A 20,590-nucleotide genomic window follows, 5' to 3' on the forward strand; every position below is an offset into this window, starting at 1 on the left:
ATTTGATGAAATATCCCTGTTGAACCCCCCGTGTATAATAAAGTCATGTTGACATATTTTGTTGACTTCTAATAACACAATCCCCCCTGTGTATTGTTTACATAGTAACCCAAATCAATCAAAATTATCAGATAAACCCACACGTTATAAAACAGATTACTCTATAGTTATCATGACCTCAAGTTTGTATATTAACATAAAGCAAGTATGCATTCAATGATCATTAAGACGACGAAATCTTATGCACTATAAATAGTAAACAATATCATAAGAATTGCTAATTAGTGAGTATACCTTCTCTCGCCAAACAATTCACATAATTGTGTATATTAGACCGAAGGCTCAATCCGGATGGGGGGTGGGGGGTCCTTCAAATGGAAACCAGACCCAACTTTTCTATAGTAAAAGTTTACGTAGAATACGATGACGAGTGGTAATCAGTCCGCCGTTAGGTCGTTTTCGAGATATTCGGGGTTAAAGGTCAAATGCGGTCATTTGCACTGAAAGTGAATGCGCAGCAATTCTTGTATCATGAAAACAAGCTGAAGATGATTGAAAGTCCAGCCATCAAACTATTCAATTGGTTTTTTTCGGACAACTAGTTTAATTATGTATAGCAATCGTTGTGAAACTAAATCGGGGAGATTTTTATTTGACAGTTTTTACGTATTTTTGAAACCGGTTTCGATGTGTTTTTGGTTCTGTTATGCAAGATCTTTTTCGACGTTCCAAAGTAAAAGTTTGGGGCTAAGACCACCTACAGATAAATTTGATATGTTATCTATATATATATATTTGTGACTGTCGTTTGTCTGTCTGTCTGTCTGTTCGGGGTTGGCGGCTACACTAGGTCTGCCCCGAGTCTGAAATTTGGGGTCTTGGGGTAGCTCGGGCCGGGGAGTAACATAGGCCAGGTGGTGTTAGTCTATCACTCCCGGTTTCGGAGTTATGACCCCCGAGCGAAGCCGGTCTGTTCGGGGTATGCGGCTACACTAGGTCTGCCCCGAGTCTGAAATTTAGGGTATAGGGGTAGCTCAGACCGGGGAGTAACATAGGCTAGGTGGCGTTAGTCTACCACTTCCGGTTTCGGAGTTATGACCCCCGAGCGAAGTCTGTCTGTTCGGGGTTGGCGGCTACATCTGCCCCGAGTCTGAAATTTGGGGTATAGGGGAAGCTCGGACCGGGGAGTAACATAGGCCAGGTGGCGTTAGTCTACCACTTCCGGTTTCGGAGTTATGACCCCCGAGCGAAGCCGGTCTGTTCGCGGTTGGCGGCTACACTAGGTCTGCCCCGAGTCTGAAATTTGGGGTATAAGGGTAGCTCGGACCGGGGAGTAACATAGGCCAGGTGGCGTTAGTCTACCACTTCCGGTTTCGGAGTTATGACCCCCGAGCGAAGTCTGTCTGTTCGGGGTTGGCGGCTACACTAGGTCTGCCCCGAGTCTGAAATTTGGGGTATAGGGGTAGCTCGGACCGGGGAGTAACATAGGCCAGGTGGCGTTAGTCTACAACTTCCGGTTTCGGAGTTATGACCCCCGAGCGAAGCCGGTCTGTTTGGGGTTGGCGGCTACACTAGGTCTGCCCCGAGTCTGAAATTTGGGGTATAAGGGTAGCTCGGACCGGGGAGTCTGAAATTTGGGGTATATGGGTAGCTCGGACCGGGGAGTAACATAGGCCTGGTGGCGTTAGTCTACCACTTCCGGTTTCGGAGTTATGACCCCCCGAGCTAAGCCGGGTATCCTGCTAGTTATTATTAATTACAACAGGTTTCGCTTTAGTTTTTATATTTTACGCTGACATTTATTGCTTTAAATCTTCCAGTGCAAAAACGGAAAGTTTGACCTTTTGAACTCCAGGGTCACAAAGAACAAAGGTGAATTTAGCAAGTTTACATTTTTATTGAAAGGGTGATTACCTTCGATCATTTTCGGCATGTTTTCATGATAAAAAATGACTACGTATTCACTTTCAGTGCAAATGACCTCATTTGACCTTTGACCCCTAATATCTCGAAAACGCCCAAACGGCGGACTGATTATCACTTGACAATGTATTCTACGCAAATTTTTACTATAGAAAAGTTGGGTTTGGTTTTGTGCCCATTTGATGGACAACCCCGCGCACTGAGCCTCCAGTCTATATTGATTTACATCCTAACATGAAGTACATATTAATTAATACCTATTTATTTAGGGAGTCACGGTGGGCCTTCACCAAGAGGTTCCGGGTTTGAGAAAATTGCACGCGATTTTCCAGGGTGGTTTCCTCGTCAGTGGTGAAAGAGGGTGATCTAGTCAATAGCGTTCTCGTAAAAGAACCATTAATATTTGGAATTCGTCGAGGAGAAGGTGTATTTCTGTCTCCATTAGCCCTGTTGGTATCAGAAAAGTGGGCTGTAAACCCCATTCGATTTGAATTCCTCTTTATTTATCATTTATCTTAATAGATGGACGTGTTATCCTCACCTATATTTTGTCTAAATAGGCTTACCGTATCATCCGCTTCATCGTGTAACACAATACATGAGTAGGTGTCTTAATATACGGATGTAATCGTTTTATTAGAGCATCATAATATATATGAATATAAGTTTATTATTTATCTGGACATAATGCTACTGAATGTTAAAATTAGTGTTAGATATGGGCGCAATTTAAAACTATAAACTAGTGTTTAAAATATAAAACACCCACAAGAAAACAGTGTTATGTTGGGTTGCAAAAGTTTAATCAATATTCATGACAACTAAACTATTGTAGATGTCTAGTTTACACCGTATGTTAATTTGCAAAAATTGTTTGTCTACTTCATTTAGTAAAATATGACTACATTCGTCATTAATCTCATTATTACCACAAATATAATTTATCTTAGGGTATTTTACTAATCTTTATAAAATCTTTATTAAACATACATTATGCAAGAGCTAAATATGCCTATTGCAGGTCTTTCTTTAGGCCTGAAATGTTATCTAAATTATTAATTAGACATTAATTAACTTATCCAGACCATAATCAACTCTCGATGTCATCGCTAGCCTGCGAAATTTAGAGGATTGGAATACATTTTGTGAAGGATGATTAAACGTAAAAATAGATAATCGAGACTGATTTTTATCGTACCGAATTTAGTAATGATGATTGAGGCTAGCCTATAATTCAAAAGCTAATATCTCGGTTCAGAATGGAGCAATTTGACTGAAATTTTCAGCACCTTTTTTTTACGTTATTTATTTTTAACTATTATATCGAGAACTGTCAAATCTTTATCAAATCTCCCATAATCCCCCTTTAATATAAATATAAATTATAAATATAAATTTTTCAAAATATTATCGTGTACTATTTCTTAATTGTTATTAATTCACATTATGTGCATAAATGAATAAGTTGTATGTTTATATATATTGATCGTACATCAAGATTTACGTTTATTGTATATTTTATAAATGTGTTAAATTTGGTTCAGTGGATATTTGTAAATTTACAAAGTCGTTGTAGAATGCAGTGAATTAGCTAATAGAGGCCTATGGTGAGGGGTTCCCCTACTGGCAGTTGCAGCGTCTAAGCTGCCACCCGAATTAGGGTATTTTGAGTGTAACACTCATCCAAATATTATTTTTATCTGTTTACTGTCTTAATTAAAACCTCGTTTTATATTTTAGGGGAGCATATTGACATTAAGCAATGCTTATATAAAAATGCAGGATTGTGGAAATACTAACAAGGCCCTGTGGTATATAAATAGATAAATAGTATAAACCTGTTGTGACAGGTTATAAATATTGTCAAGCATATTTGTATTGTAGTGATAATGTCCTTATCTCTTATACATATAATTCAAGAGAGAGAGGGAGACGCTATTCGTTACAAAGTACAACAATGACTGTCATTTATTACCCTAACTTTACTCTAACAATTACTTGAGTGTACAATTATATGTACATTCATAATATAGAACAAACATTAGTGTAGCAAGAATTATGTTACTGTCTAACATACAAGACATATTAAATATAGTATGCCCTATTACCTTTGAACCAAAGATGCCAATAATGGTCTAATTGTTCCTCCATTCATTACTATTGAGTGGGTCCACTCAATTTTGTAAACCTTGCAAAATCCTGTATATCACCCACCTTTTATCTATTTCATTCATTTACTATTTCATAATAGTAATAATGATGGAATCTACCCAGGCGTGTGTGAATAATTGTCATTAAAATAACAGCTGGTAGGCTGCAGTGAAACCCAGATAACACGGTTTGTACAAATCTGCACAAATCATTGTTAACGTATAAAACATCCATATAAAAGATAGGCCGGACGATGCCCACTTTTATTCTATAGATAAGAATTTATTATATAGAGTATTTCTGTGTTTGATTTTGAGTAATAAATACCACCAGATACCACCGGATATAATGAGTAATATTCAATGTAAAGATGTTTCCTTATTAAACATTTAGACAGTGGGCTTTATAATAAATTTACACCAGGATGCAAACTATGAGAACTTTCTAAGAGAAATATTATTACTTGTTATAACTAATCGGTTATGTCAGAAAATTTAATATATCTGTAATATGGTGGAGTGTGACTGGCCTAAATAATCTCAAAATGGATGTGTAATGTATACATACTTAAACCAATCCCAAGTCAACGAAACAAAATGACAAAAAGCGGCTGGATATCTAGCCTAATATATAGATGGCGTAAACTATATTGAAAGATAAATTTGATTTATGATTTCCCAGCTGAGCAGGAATGACAGTGTGTGAATAATAAGTTTTCTTCTACGAAGATTTTTTATATATTTTTGGGGTTACATATTTTAATATTAAAATATTTATAACTGGAACTACCTACATAAGCGTCACTTGAACCGCCATAATTATGACTAATGGGTAATTAAATTAATGTAAACTATTTTTCGAGAAAGAATACTTACCATCTGAATAAACTGTGGAGATATAAGTCCAGTTAAAGCGCACTACGATGTCAATTAGTGCTTGAGCTTGATAATTATCCGGGGGAACAACACGGAGAAAATAGTTAAACCGACTTTTATCACTTAAACTGATACTGGTAGCCGAATACCCTATCTGGGGGATGTGGAAAATTTGTAAAAGATTCTGCACTTGGATGGTGGACTCACTGGAACCAGGCCCTACTAGTCCTGCAATGGGTTCCAGCCTCTCTGCACTGCAACCTTTATTATGAGACTGGTTATTGTTCAGTTCGGTGTTACTTGCTATTGCATCTTTAATAAAGTCAATGCTCTGTTCCAGGGCGATGGCTGAGTACCAACAAGAATCCCTTATATCACACCCCAGGGTGATATTAGGTAATATGGAATCGTTCATGTTGATCTTATCCAAGGTAAAGAGTAGTGTCTCAATTCGTTGTATTCCGTAAAGTTCCCTAATCGGTCCACACGCTCGAGAAAAAACGGAGGCATTCGGAGGTGCGTAATGAACAGGAAATAGCGCCCCTAAAACAATATCTCCTTCGATTCTTGCTGTTCGTTGTTTAATTATTCTTTTGCTGTCAACTCTCTCATTTTGGCACCTTTGAGTGAACAGCATAATCCACAAACATATAAAATTGGCCAAATCATTCATCTTGATATTTATTCCAACATTAATCCGCAATAGTCATAGCTTTACCGGAAACAAACATCAACTCCCTTTGTCCAGATCCTATGAGAAACTTGATTAAGTTTGAGGAAGAATTACACTAGTGACCTTCCGATCCACCTGCCGACGACGTCGTCTTACAGACATCACAAAGTTAATTAGAAATGTGAACCCGTTGTCTGCCATGACCAGTGGTCAGGATGAAAATAGTTGGCTTTTGCTACAGTCCATTACATTAAACTGTTAATACTGTTTCACGTATTAGCGTTGTTATGTTAAAAATACACTGTTTCTCTTCATTATCAAACTAACTCAAACTGATCCAACCGCCTAGTTCGTTGACAAAACCCGATTGATCGTCTGCTAGTATATTCGCTGTTATTGCGCGCCACGTGCTTCCGGCTTGTTCGGGTGTATAAAGCCTCGATTATTAAGTACTATGAATAATTGGATATAATTCAAGTGTGTCCGTTTTTAATTTTAATGCTATTGAAATAACTATGAATAAAAATTTATTAAAATGCGTACTCATAAAGTGAATTTTCACATGATATATTAATAACCATTTAGAGCGGTCCATTTTGCTAGTGGCTGCAAACGAAAGCTGAAGAATATTTTCATGTCAGGGATTGTATGGAGAGTCAGGGAATGACAGTTAGCCCATAGATTGATACACTCTATGTCATCAACATATGTAGCCCGAGACAATAGTTATAAAATAGTAATGACTTGCTATTGTTTTTCTGCGCTGGTTCGTGAAATATCTGAACAACGCAGAAACATATACGGGATAAGAATAGCAACATTATTTCATCTCTCTGTTGTTAGCTGTTACGGTATAATTACCTAATTAATGAAGCGGAAATATAATTGACTAAAACAATGAATGTTTTGAACAAAACAATAACGAATAACCTACTTTGCCCCCCCCCCCCGCCCAAAAAATTGAATACAGAGATAAAACTGAAAGGTTTTGTGTTTTGAATAGTGAGAGGTTTTTTTTGTGGGGGGGGGGGGGCTGCTTTTTTTTGAAAAAATGTTCTTTCTTTATTTATTTATTTTTTGCTTACTATTTTACTTTTTGCGCTAGTTTTGTGTCTTTTAAAATATTTTAATACCAACAGTTCAGTTATACTTCTGCTGGTTTCGTGAACATCACAAATAAACGTTAACCTGGAATGTGTGAAATGTTCAACTCAGCACCTTGTAATGGAACTCCGAATATATCAACCGATTGTCTGACAGTTTCCAAATGAAGACTTTCAAATTAAGAAAAATAACAATTCGCACACACTGATATTCTTAGTGAATCACAGCGTGATAGCTTATTAGAAAATTTTATTCGTAAATAAATAATGAAAATGAGTGATGCGGATTTGTAGTTAATATTTTGTGTTTCCAGAAAATAATACCTGCTTTCTATAAATGAGGATAAGCAACTATTTCTGTGAGATCGTATTAATAATTCACGTAAAATCTCTCCATGAATCTAGACCTGTGATGCTATTTAGCTGAAAATACATTTCAGGAATAGTTTTAATAGGATTATTCAGAGCAGATACAAAAAAGTTATTAAATAAAAAATCAAGCGGTCAATATCGAATGAAAACTACTTTGCGATTATCAACTTTTAGCACTAACAAACTGTGGATTATTAAATGTACTTGTTTTTATGAAGTCCTAAGCAAAAGAGCATAAAGTTAAAATTTTTGTTCCACCTCACTAATGTTATATAAATGTTTAATGAACATGATCATCAGTTCAGATAATAAACATACGATGCCAGGAAACGAATATACACCCATCCATCAGCAGCAAAGTCGTCCAAGCAGTTTAAAGCTAACACATACCTAAAAACAAATCGAAAGATCAGACCATAACGGAAGCCTCATGATGTAACTAGACTGCCAACAGACGGACTTAATCAAGGTATTGACGTAATGAAACCATACACCACTGTTCATCACCCTCATTTAATGAAACTCATAGTTCTCGTGTGCCAAAGCAAGAACAAATCAATTTGCTTATCACTGCTTAGCCTAGGCGGAAAAATGCCCAAAATTTAAAAACGGACAGACAGAGAGACGGATGGGCAAAGGTGGCGGCCTTTAAAACACATTTAAGCTTTTCCAAATTATTTTGTCATTCGAAAGACTTGGCACCCATGACAAGTGGAAACCGGGCTTTGAAAATCAGTTTGTTCTCATACCACGCTGGGATATTCTAATCCAGTGTCTTTACCGATCGACTACAGCGGCCTTAAAAATATAGGACATAAGAGTCCAATCTTCATTCTACTGTTATCGTTGGATGAGACGAAAATCGATTTGTAGAAGAATAGGCGGAAACGCCCCTGTTCGGGCCCAATTCGCCCATCTCTCATTGCATGATGTACACAAATTAAACCTGTTTGTCTTAATATGACATTTTGCCGATGAGACAGTAAACCCCGTTTATTGCAGTGGTTTCAAAATAGCAATCATGACAGTTTACTCCAATTGTCTAAGGGCCAGGCCATACACATAAACTGTGTGAAATATTCGTCATTTGTACAATAATGGCTGAATAACAATCATTATTGTTATTTCATTTTTATTTACCAGAGAATAGTAGACTTTTAAGAACATAATAATATGATTGACATACAGGTAGTTATTTCGTTAAGAGCAAGGAATTAGGTGTCGACGTAAAGTTGATTGATTTAAGTGAAAATAAATAATTGGGTTGATCTGATGTCTTGCTGCAATGAGGGGTGGAAGAAAATCTCTGCCATTAAATTTTCGTTTCGAAACATTAAGAGGAAGGGGATTATTCCACAACTTTACTTTAGCTCTTGTTCAAAAATAAAGATTATTTTAGAACATTCAACAAAATCAAATAATTCGGTCAGATAGCATTTTATATAATTTTTACGGTTAATATTAACCTAGAATGGAAAAAGGAATTCCAGGCGGCGTGACCTGTTTTCGCAAGCGATCTGTGGAATAGTATATAATACTCCCTCATTCATGTGCGAAGTCGTGTTATAATATTTAGTTTATTACAGATATGTTCTAATCACAATACGTAACTTTTTCAAGGGCAATTCATTAGAATTTAGATTATTCAAAGCATGCTTACGGTAAATGTTTAATCCCTGTAGATTCGGATTACAGAGTTTTACTACGATACCATAAGGATCAATAAAATAAAATAAAACCAAGTACGAAAAATCCAAACCATTAGACAAAATTCGAAGTCCTAAAAAAAACGGTACAGGCAAAATAGTGTAATAAGACAAAATAGTGTAATCAGCATATGGACTGTTCACCGTGTACAAAATACACGACAAACAGTGGTAACAGGTGTCCGGAAGAGTAAGCTTACCCTGCCTGGCGCCACATCCGCCATAGCTCCATCCAAACTATTAGGCGAAATCTCGGTAAAATAGCGTGATTGACCAATGAACTATCGGTATGCAAAATGCACGTGATGAACAGTGTTAACGATGTAGTAGACAGACATTATCAGGGAGATAGTATACGCGTCAATTAAATATATCTAGAATAATAGCCGATATGGCGGCCATAAAACTTTTTAAAGGTTTTAATAAGTTTAGTTTGCAAGTATCCCTGTAGTTGAAGCTTAGATGACAAATGCCTCGATCTACTTAAAAAAATCAGAATAAAAAGAATAAGCTCTCGCGTAACGAATTAGTTGAGAAACAAACACTCCATAAGCTGGTGATATTGGAATGTTACTACTAATAAATGGAAAGTTAACAATTGGAAAGTCAAAGTCATCACGTTTATCGTACAATTTAACACTAAGTTTATGGCAATTGTCAAAATCGAGACGCAAATCCAAGTAGGGAGTGTAATTGTCACCGTCAGTAGTGTTTTTAATTTCGAGTTCATCAGGATGAATTCTACATAATCACTAAATTTTGGATTATTCAGTGATAGAACATCATCGATATATCGATAAGTGAAATTAAAATGCTTGACTAATCGTTTATTTGATTTTACAAGTGCCTGTATGTAATCGGCTTCGTAGGAATAGAGAAACAAATCAGCAAGCAAAGGTGCACAGTTGGTGCCCATGGGGATACCTACAACTTGCTGATAAATTTCCCCTCCAAATTCAACAAAGATATTATCAATTAAAAAATCCAACATCTGAATTATCTTGTTGGCGGTGAATTTATTTTTGGAATCACTAGTGTTCTTGACAAAATATGTGGAATTGTAATTAACAACTAAATATTGATATTTAACATTTCCTGATTTAGATGAAAAGACACTGTGAATAATGTCTTTTAACCGAGCTTTTAATTTACTATGGGGAATTTTAGTGTACAAAGTGGAAAAGTCAAACGTTTGTATAGATGAGATTGAAGCAAGTGATCTAGATTGTAAACCATCAAGTAATTCTTTGGAATTTTTTAATATCCACATTTGATTAAAACCACTACGACAGTATATTTTGTCGCAGTATTTTTGAATACCCTCTTTCACTGCCGTTAGTATGGATGTCAATACTTTTAAAAGTGGTTTTGTGGAACAACGGGATGAACCTGCTATAAAACGTTGCTTGTAGGGATTTTTATGTAGTTTAGGTATCCAATATAACAAGGGCAGATCTGTATAGGTATCTCCACATGGAGTACCAAATGAAGTGAGTACAGATCTGTGATTGGATATAATTTCATCCTTACTAAGCGTAGAGCGTTTATACGTAGCACTGTCGATTGATTTCCCGAAATTAAGTTCTTTGAACAGGCAGTCATAATAATATCGTTTACATATAAACACTAAGTTATTGGACGCTTTGTCAGCCGGTACAATGACATAATTGTCATGTAAGGCGTTGAGATTTTCAACAATGCTAACATCATTGAAAATAGATTTAGGCCTAGTATCAACTAACACACGTTGCATATAAATTCTTCGTTTAAGTAAACGACTGATAGACTTAGTCCAATCAGAAAGAATATCCGAGGTATCATCTTCCCTCTTGGCCCATGATCTGGCGTAGTCCTCTACGGCATCCATAATAAGTTTGAAATTTTGATCCCATGAAAATGGTTGCGGTTCCCGGTATTTGGGTCCTTTGGACAAAATCTCACGTAACTTATTATTCTGGACTATGTTTAAATCAACAGTGACTACATGTCCAGCTGGTTGGTAAATGAAGGACAACGTAGAGCAAGAACAGGGTAGAGGGTCATCATATAATTCTTTTGCATTGATGTTAGATAATGCGTTTCTGTAATTAAATATTTTGGATGCAATGGGTTTAGTATACGTATAAGAAATCCTAGGAACAGTAACAGTTTTGAAGTAAGGAAGGATGTGTGCTGTGACTTGCTTATGTTGTAATATTTGGCTTAACCCGATAGCATCAATGCCTTTATTAGCAAATTTCAGTTTTAGAAATGAACTGTTGGTGGTGTTAGACACATCAGGCTCAGTCGCAATGTCCAAACGACGGTGGGCAATGTCAAGAACAATGGATACAACCCTGTATTCAGTGGATGCAGGATCAGTGCAATTTGAATCCAAACATTCAGATTTAAGTAATTTCAAAATAGTAAGTGGGATATAAGTTATGGATATCATTATGTGACATGATTGGTCTTGCATAACCAAAAGTGACAGAACGGTTACTGAAGCGGCAAAAAAAAAAAAAAAAAAAATAGCTTTTATTTAACATTTCGGGTGGGTACTTGTTGAAAATATAAATAGGTCTATACTTGTTGGTTATTAAAAGATGAATTTATTATTTTAGCTAGTTGAATCCAATCTTACCCCCAAAAAAAGGTTTAATCTCACTGTGCCCCCCCAATCAACTGGTGTTATAGGGTAGTGGTTTGAAAATTTAAGTAAACAAAGGATTATAGACTGTATCCTTATTAGTACTGTTCACCTAGTTAAAATTTAATTATTTTAATGATTAAAATATATATGTTAAGTTCACGTGTCATCGGTTAACGAGGGTCTTAAATATTATTGACCTACCTTTCATTCAGACAGTACTCATAAATCAATCAAATATATGATTAGAAACTCACTATCATTATATAAGGATAATTGTCACCCCCAATTACATTATATCTTTTAAAATGGCTCAAGTTCGCATAGGGTTTATTCCAAATTCTCAAGGAGGTCAAAATTTAGTTAATTTGGGGTATAAGTACAGAGTAAAATATACGAAACCCAATAGTACCAGCAGACTTTTACTGAAAATACAATAGTTCAATTGGATAACGGGGGACGATTGCCCCCTAAAAGACGAAAATATAAAAGAGTAGAAGAATCTATTAATGATCTAAAAATCAAACTGTTAAATGGAGTAAAAAGTGCAATTGAATATACTGACGCCATATCACATTTAGTAGGGTTATGATTTAAGTTTGATACATGTATTTGTTGTTACTTTTATGAAATTTATTGTGAATAAAGTTGTTAATTAGTTTAAACTTAGTAGTTTAAAAAAACAGACTATACTTTTAACACCATTGTATTCGATAATCCCCTTGCTTGATTAATCCCCCCATGAGAACAATAGCAGGGGGCACAGTGAGATGTCCCCCAAAAAAATCCAACCGACCGATCCTTTTTTTTTTTGCTACCGCCAACACAGGTATTAGTTTTTTGGCATTATAGTATGGACAAAGTATGAAATAAATGGGTTACCCCCCCCCCCAAAGAAAAAAAAATTGCAAGAAAATGTTTAGGTCTATGGTTGTTTCCGCAAAAGATCTTAATATGACGTAAAAATAATGGCCGCTATTTGACCAAAACCCCTTTTTTTTCTGCTCATATTCTATCAATGCTGTTGTTTTAAAAGGCTTAAGTGTAAAACAATGCTATTATAAAACCAATATCTCAGTAATTCATCATTCTACAAGTGCTGTGTAGTGTTTCCAAGTGACGTCATGGTGTCTATCTATATACGGCTTTGATAAGGGGTCGTTATGACATCATTGTAGATGGTTGGATAGCATAAGTGCGGGCAGTTGCTGCAATAGAAATGCCGACCACGGTTTATGGTCAATCAAGACCTATATTATCACAAAAAAAAGTCCCAGTCTGAAATGGGTCAAATTGGCAAAAATCCAAAATGGCCGCCGGTATTGGCTAGTAAATTCCAATTTCCACCCAATTATCATAATATGATTGAGTTTGGTATCAAAATATACTTTTTCGGGGTAACTGAATCCATTTCCATACACAAGTTTGTGATAAGTGTTACCGCCGAGTCAATATAGGAGGTAATATTGGCGGGTTAATTCGAATTTTACATTAAGGATCAAGTTTGGTGTCAAAATATACGTTTTCGAGGTAGCTGAATCCATTTTTGTACTTAATTTAGTGATTGAGTGATTGCCCGGTGTCAATACAGGAGAAATTCCAATCAGGGATTTAGATTTCCGATTAGGGATTGGAGATTAATAATACTTCTACCTTAGACCTAATACAATGCATTCATCAACTAAATTTCATTTGGAGTGTCTCCCAGCTCACTGCGGAAGCTGATCATGCCTATTGAAGCACGTGGCGAATTTAATTCACAAAATGATCCAGATGTTGAGACACAGATGGACAGAGTATTGTCCGTTTCTCAGACATGCAATGAACCATTTGATAATGATCTGCCCACCGTTATTTCTAAAATAACGGGTATTGGGGGCTTTAATAAGACGGCTAAGCTGAGAAATTAAGGCGTGATTTCAGGCTCGGGGAAAAATACCATGTGGGATCTCGAAACTTTCACTATTGCACAATATTGTAACACTATTGAAGTGGAGGGGCATATATCAAGTTCTAGACGGTCCGTGGTGCCAATATTCATTTTTTGCGGATCGTTGTCTTTAACATGGTCTTTGAGAAAGTCTAGAAGACGATCCATTACAACAGAAGTAATCGGTGACCACTGTCACAACACCTATTTTTGCCCATGCCAAGACAGGACAATAATTGACGACTGGACATTTACAAATCAACATTGAGACTGGTGTCCCTAAATAGATGACACTCATTAATTACTAACATATTTATAAAGCATCTAGCATTGAAACAAAAAATCTCATTGCAGAGGCGTGCTAGACGGGTAGTCAATCAGGTAAATAAATGCAAAAACAAAAGAAACTGGAAATTGTTGATAACGCTCGAATCCGATGAGATTCCTACCAGGGTATAGGGCTATGTGCCCTCCATTCCGAAAATGTGCCTTCGAATTTCGACAGAGTTACCTTAAATACTCAAGGAAATGCCCATCCTAAAGAAAACATTGCCCCCTTTTCTGCTGCCCTTCCCTTGTTCAAACTAAATCCAACAATACTAAATACCAATCGCAATCAATGTACATACAGAATATGTCCGTTTTTCATATGATATAAGGGGCCCATACAAGCTCAAATAAAACACTGATTTCCACGGATGACTTCCAGAATAGATTTCACAGCCGGATTAATATTTCCATACTATTCAGAATCAATTAATTTGTCTTAGTTTTATTTGTTTTTATCAAAATGAATATAGGAAAATTGTCTCCCATTGGAATTATTTTGTGAAAAATAAATTCGCTGTGTGCTTCAATAGGTTTGGCCATCTTGGCTCAATTTTCGAGGTGGTGATCGAAATCGGACACGCCCGCGACGCGGCGTCGACAGTGGGCTGAGAGAACCCATTCGTCATGCCTTCCACGCTGCTTCCGCAGTGAGCAGTGGTCGGCCAGAGAGTCTAAATGAAATTTAGTTGATATGTTGTTCTCTGGACCAAATACCATAGGAAAATACATTTATTTTTTTTTTGGGGGGGGGGGTTATTCTGCAATTTGACCTTACTATTATGGAACTATTTCAGTGTGAAATCGACAATGAGACCATTTATAATAGTAAGGGTTTTAGTATTGGTTATTGATCAGTATCCACCCAGACAGTAATGCTTCGATCTTGAATGATCATCATTATAAAGGGTCGAAGTATCAGAATTTAACTCCGCTCCAAATTGAAATAAATAAACCAAAACAAACGTCAGACAGTGGGTCAAAATATATGGCTCTACCAGAAGCATCAATATACAGTGCGAACAGTGCTAAAACGCTTCATATATGTCTGGGGTTTTCGAATCTGTGTCTCGAACGCACCAGGGTCCGACATTGTGGAAAATTTGTTTTCGCTGAAGACAGTTGTGATATTTACGATATTAATTTTGTATACAAATCAACTGACGTTTCTCAGTATCTATAATCTCTTTGCTAGAAAGTTATCCGTTCGTTATACATATTTCAGAATATTTCAGACACGGCGTAACAAATAATCACCGAGGCTACACCTAAAAATGTTGACAATGTCAGTCGTAACATACGTTTCAATTGAACACACCATAGTTCGTTCCACTTCCCATACAACTTCATCATTTACTATTTTGTTCAGTTTAGATATTTGTCACCAAAAATATGAAGATCAATATCAATGTTTGTCATTTAAAAATCGTTTACTATGCTGCCGAATGACAAAATATTCGCTAAGTACCAACACTATTAGAATCACATTCTTCTGTCCCAAAATCTATACAGTGTTAAACCATATTCATTTTAGTGCTTTGGGGGGTAAATCCTGCATATATGATTTAAGTTGTTTACAATATCAAATGAAGATTGTAAACAATCAGCGCCAAAGGCCAGATCATTTACATATACAGGCTTACAATAATATATCGTATAAAGTCAACGTTATCTAGATAAGTATACAAATAATGACGCTAAATCGAAAATTCCATGGGGACCGTCAATCAAAAAAACAAACAAAAAAACAACAAAGTCAGGCAAAGATGCTTTTAACAGTATTAATATTTAGGAATACAACTGCATTAAGTCGAAACCTTACAAGTATGTCAAAAATCAAAGGGTTTAAGGAAACAAGTCATTTAAACAAATGTCACTATACATGAAATTGTTTGGTACAAGAACGTAAGATGTTAAACCCATTTTATTTCGTTTCCTTACTCTCCATATACTCGGTGCTAACCAGTAAAACAATATACAACCATACCGGTGTTGATACATTCAGATAATCACTTTAACATAAATGAATAGTCCTTTATGTAGTAATACAAGTATGTTTTGAAATAAGCAAAATATTCAGACCAGAAATGTAGGTTATAACTCTGATAAGAAAAGTAAAAAAAAGCTATCTCGACACGCATCAAAGCATACGTCCCCAGCAGCTATGTAGTCCCGGTTGTCTATGAAGGTCTACGAAAGTATTCATGTCCCGTCAAAATATTCGTTGTAGTCGAGGCGCGACAATCTGGGCTGGCGCGGTCGAGATTAAACAGCAGACTGGCCGAAACTGAAAAGTTGTATGCGAACTTATCTGCAACGGGGAATGACTTATTCATACACATTTATAACTTCACCTAAATCGATGTATCATCCATAGTTTTATAAGATTATGTATCTCGTATTAATGTTTGGGAACACAATAATGGCGACATACTTTGGAATAATTCGTTTCCTGTTGGATTGTTAATATTTCTGAGATCATATATTTTGTATTGATGTTTGGTAAACAAATAATGACGACATACTTGGAGGACTGTTAATACTTATGAACTCAAGGTCTAAATATACCAGGCATGTAGTTGGTTGCAAGTTTCATTAAAAGGGAGCGTTATCACTCTGCGAAATCGACGACCAACCCTGAATTTCCTGTTTTTGATTTGATGAATGATACGAGTAAATTAAATAAAAAAATATCTTCAAAACACTGACTAGCAGATCGTTTGCAAAATTTCGTTGAAAGATATAATAATACTTACGCATTCCTTAAGAAATGTTAGTTTTCTGGGTGAGTCATGATGGATATGTGTTCGGTCCAGGATTTTTTTATATTTAATTTTAGAACATTGATTTTAATCGATCTGACTTTGACTCAAGAAAACGTCTCGTGTATAGTAATCAGTTAAAAGATCTCTTATGTTTGCAAATTTTACATACGCCTCTGCTCAACCCTCTAAATAGTTATAAAGCTAGTCAAAATGTCACATATATATGTTGTTATTGTATTGTTTCTCCTTCATTTTCAGACAATATTTACTTTTATCTGCTCATCGGAAAATTTTAAGAGGGTCCTCCATAGACATTCTTTTCAAAGAGTTTCGGTCTTTATAGTCCCGGTTCAGTGCAAAATAGTTTCCAAATGTGAAATGTTTGAGAACGTGATGTGGGATGTAGATTAACATTTCGCTGGTTCTATGTTCTTTTGAGTGTAAATATATTAGTGTATTGGCGTGTTTAAAAATAAGAACTTCAGACCTGCCTCTTCATGATATCTTTTAGTGACGTTTTCCCAAAGAGAGATGGGGACACTTTTTCATCAACTTTTGCAATTTACAAAAGAACGTGTCGCAATGTTTTCGTTTAGATGTTGTATTATCAAAATTGACACTCTGAGAAAACTATTGTATGAAACATATATATCGACCCAATGACTACTTTGTTTCCTTTTTGGGCCATTTCCAGGACACACGATTGACCCAAATAACAATTATATCCAGACATAGATACTTCTGGCACCACCGATAGTGCATCTCACTAACATTGAATCCAAGTCGTTTACACCAAGAAAACTGACTGTATTGTATAATATATATATACTCTTCAAAAAAAAAAGTAGTGGATACATGTATTCAGAAACAATGCAAAACTTCGGAAATGCACTGCTGTTTTTATTAGAGGTAACCAGTGTATGTTAATAACATGCCAATTGCCTACACATGAACATAAACAGTTCATATGGGCGGCTTATCTGACGGCCCCATTTCACTCGCAAAGAGATACACTGTCAAAAGTGAAAATGGACGTTTTTGATTTTTGTCTTAATAATGAGTAATTGCTCCACCAATCCTCAGACATTCAGCAATTCGTCCCAATCAACCGTTCAATCACGATTTGGGGCAATCTGCCCCACTCCTCTTGCAGTGCCACGGCCAATTCTTGCAGTGTTGTCGGTTGACGGTGACGTCGACGAACACGTCTCCCGATCAAATTAAACGTAACACACTAAAAGCAAAAATACGCTAAACAGTAAATCTTATGCAAGAACCGATAGGAAAGCAAACATGAATAGATAAACCAGCACGCTGCAGTTTTCAAACTTGACAATGAACCCCTTCCACGTGTATGGCGCTATTGCGGGTCGCATGTGCAGCTCAGTGGTTCTGTTGGGGCGATAAGTTCTTCGTCTGTGAACATACTCTCAAAGCATGTCAAATGTCCATGACTATTTATCATATCGCAACCTGCATAGGTATTTGCATTTCAATATCCCCTACTTTTTTGAAGAGTATATATCAGTTCATGGTGTTTGTACGGCATACCATTAGGGTCAATCAAATTACTATCTTGTAATTATGACATAGTTATCTTGTTATGAGATAATCTTTTAATATCGATATTGTTTTTCATTTGATTTTCGATTTGTGTAAGAAGAAAACATATGAAATCAATATATCTGTTGACTGATGTGCAAATTGGAGAATGTTGTCACATTGATAAAAGTTAATATTATATTTGTTCCTTAATTGATGTTTGACCATAACTTCTGTAATAATTAACAATACTCACGTCACCTCATTTATAAAATCGGGTCGTGATACTAATTACTTTGGCCTTTCATATATGAAAAGGTGAATAGTTGAACAATTTGGAATAAATATCCTAGGTTTCTTGGTGATATTTGTATGGGTTTTTTTGTATTCGGTTTTTTTTTTCATTTTTTTTTGTCTCCCAAATAGAAGTTTAAATTTCGGATGGAATACACGTTGTTGGTGTACAATGATGTAGGGCCTCTCTCCAACTGTATAGATCATAACTTGGACATCAGATTGCTGCATAATTTTCGGTCCTACTAATCACAGACAAGGACCGACAAAAGTATTGCAAAACGTGAACAACAAAGAAATGTGTTATAGATATGCACATTCTACACGTTATATCCAAATTTCAAAAGATTTCATAACAAATTGACAAAAATAACTCTAATCACCGACAAGAATTGGGGGGGGGGTGGGTGGATGGCTGAATGGTTAGCACGCGCTCGCTGTATCATTGAGTCAACTGGTGTGGTTTCGAATCCCCGCCCGGTTGTACGTGACAAGGAGTAGGTTCGCCTGTCCATCCTCGTGGGTTTTCTCCGGCTCCTCCGGTTTCCTCCCACTGCTAAAGACTCCTACGCGCAAGCGAATTATTGAAATAAAATTAAACCATATGTTAGTCCCGAAATGACCTAGTTTGTGTCGAGTGGACGTTAAACCCCATTTCTCTCTCTCTCTCTCTCTCTCTCTCTCTCTCTCTCTCTCTCTCTCTCTCTATCTCTCCGACAAGAGTGTTTTTTTTCCATAGCCTCCCAAAAATGCCCTTATCGGTGACTCGTAGAACCCGTAATTTCCTTGAGAAGCATTTTATATATTTCTAGCTTCTTTATGACAGTCTGTTATGATCTCAGTCCCTAAATATAATCAAATATCAATAATTATAGGCAGTGCCAAAGATTCCATTCGGGTTCCGAACAAATCCTCAATTTTTAGTTGTTACATATGCTTTTCGAAAGAGTAAAGCTCTTTAATATTTAGTCTGTTCCAATATTCACATTAACTTTATAGAAAAAAAGAGCAGTACCTAAAATTTTGCCTCGGTGGCACAATAATATATGTACAAGCATCCAGTAAAAAGGGTATTTACTAAGGTTTATTACGCGCCCTGTTCGATATGGAGTTTAACATGCTATTGCCTCGCACCAACCAGACTAATGAAGACGGAAATACACCATGTAACCTGGTATTAGGAACACTTACTCTTATTTCGAGCTCCAACTGTCAAGCCTTCTTTTATCTGCACGTCAACCAACGTGTACATGTGACCTCGATTTTTGTTCCGAGACACAGTTCTTTACAGGTCCTCGGTCCTGCACCACCGAAAAGTGGAAATCCCCCTGGAAAATCTCGAGAAACTTTCTCGGCCAACACGAAGATTGAACCCCGCACATCCTGGTCAGTGAGCCAGAGCCCTGCCCAATGAGTACCTCGCTTGTATCAGGTCCCTGGTGATCTACCACTTTGACATGATCATACACTGTTCGATCCGGATGACTTCGGCTATTTTCACCTAAACCATGTGGTTCACAGGTCGCCCGTGATCCCACTGTAACAGGATCAGAGAATCTCCATTTTAAACAAACCAGTACTAAAATCACGCACTGTTCGATTCTGATAACTCGGCATACAATTCTGCAATAGTGAAATACATCTCATATGATAGAGAAAATCTAGCTACAGAGCAATAAAATACTACCAACACTATACATTACAGCCATTTTTAAGTTGTCGTTAAGAATATGACATACTGTGTTATTTTCTCGTTATATTTTGACAGGTAAATTACCTAAATTGATAATAATAACCTGACATAATACTGCATTATATATAATTTTGAAGTAAACGAAACTTATAATTAACTGTCATTTATTCCTGCAAGAATAAAAACCCAAGATATATTTTATAAACACATTCATAACCAATTCAATTATTCTTGAAGTTATTTTAAGAATTTCAAGAACATCTTAATCAGGATGAGTTTTTATCCATATATGAAATGTTATAGTTTGAAAATAAATCCCTTCTCTTTATAGTTTATTTAACAAAGACTTGGGATCCGTTCATGCGCGTCGCGTTTGCCTTAATTTACTTTATAGAAGACAGACAAACCATGCAATAGTTCTTTCTCGAAGGAAAAGTTAAACTGATTAAATTCCACTTGATATTTGTCTGACGAGTATTTCTCTTGTCCTCCATTCTAGGAATCTGTCTAACCAGAGAAATCAACTCATTATCTTACCGCTGCTGTATACGCTAATGATTTTCCCATTTCTACTGTCAGAAGAAAATTGATGACATAATCCATACAG

The 20,590-nt window shown here is 36.2% G+C and overlaps 1 protein-coding gene across 1 annotated transcript in view; it reads right to left on the bottom strand.

The window, feature by feature from the left end:
- LOC126810918 (metabotropic glutamate receptor 5) overlaps window positions 1–6,005 on the bottom strand; it is a 76,842-nt gene extending 70,837 nt beyond the window's left edge. The window contains exon 1 of the mRNA XM_050536294.2: window positions 4,950–6,005. Within this exon, the coding sequence (XP_050392251.2) occupies window positions 4,950–5,622 (673 nt within the window). The 5' untranslated portion in view covers window positions 5,623–6,005. The remainder of the gene's footprint in view (window positions 1–4,949) is intronic.
- Between the last annotated feature and the right edge of the window lie 14,585 nt (window positions 6,006–20,590).

The sequence above is a fragment of the Patella vulgata genome, chromosome 2, assembly GCF_932274485.2.
Source record: "Patella vulgata chromosome 2, xgPatVulg1.2, whole genome shotgun sequence".
NCBI classification, from domain to species: Eukaryota; Metazoa; Mollusca; class Gastropoda; family Patellidae; genus Patella; species Patella vulgata.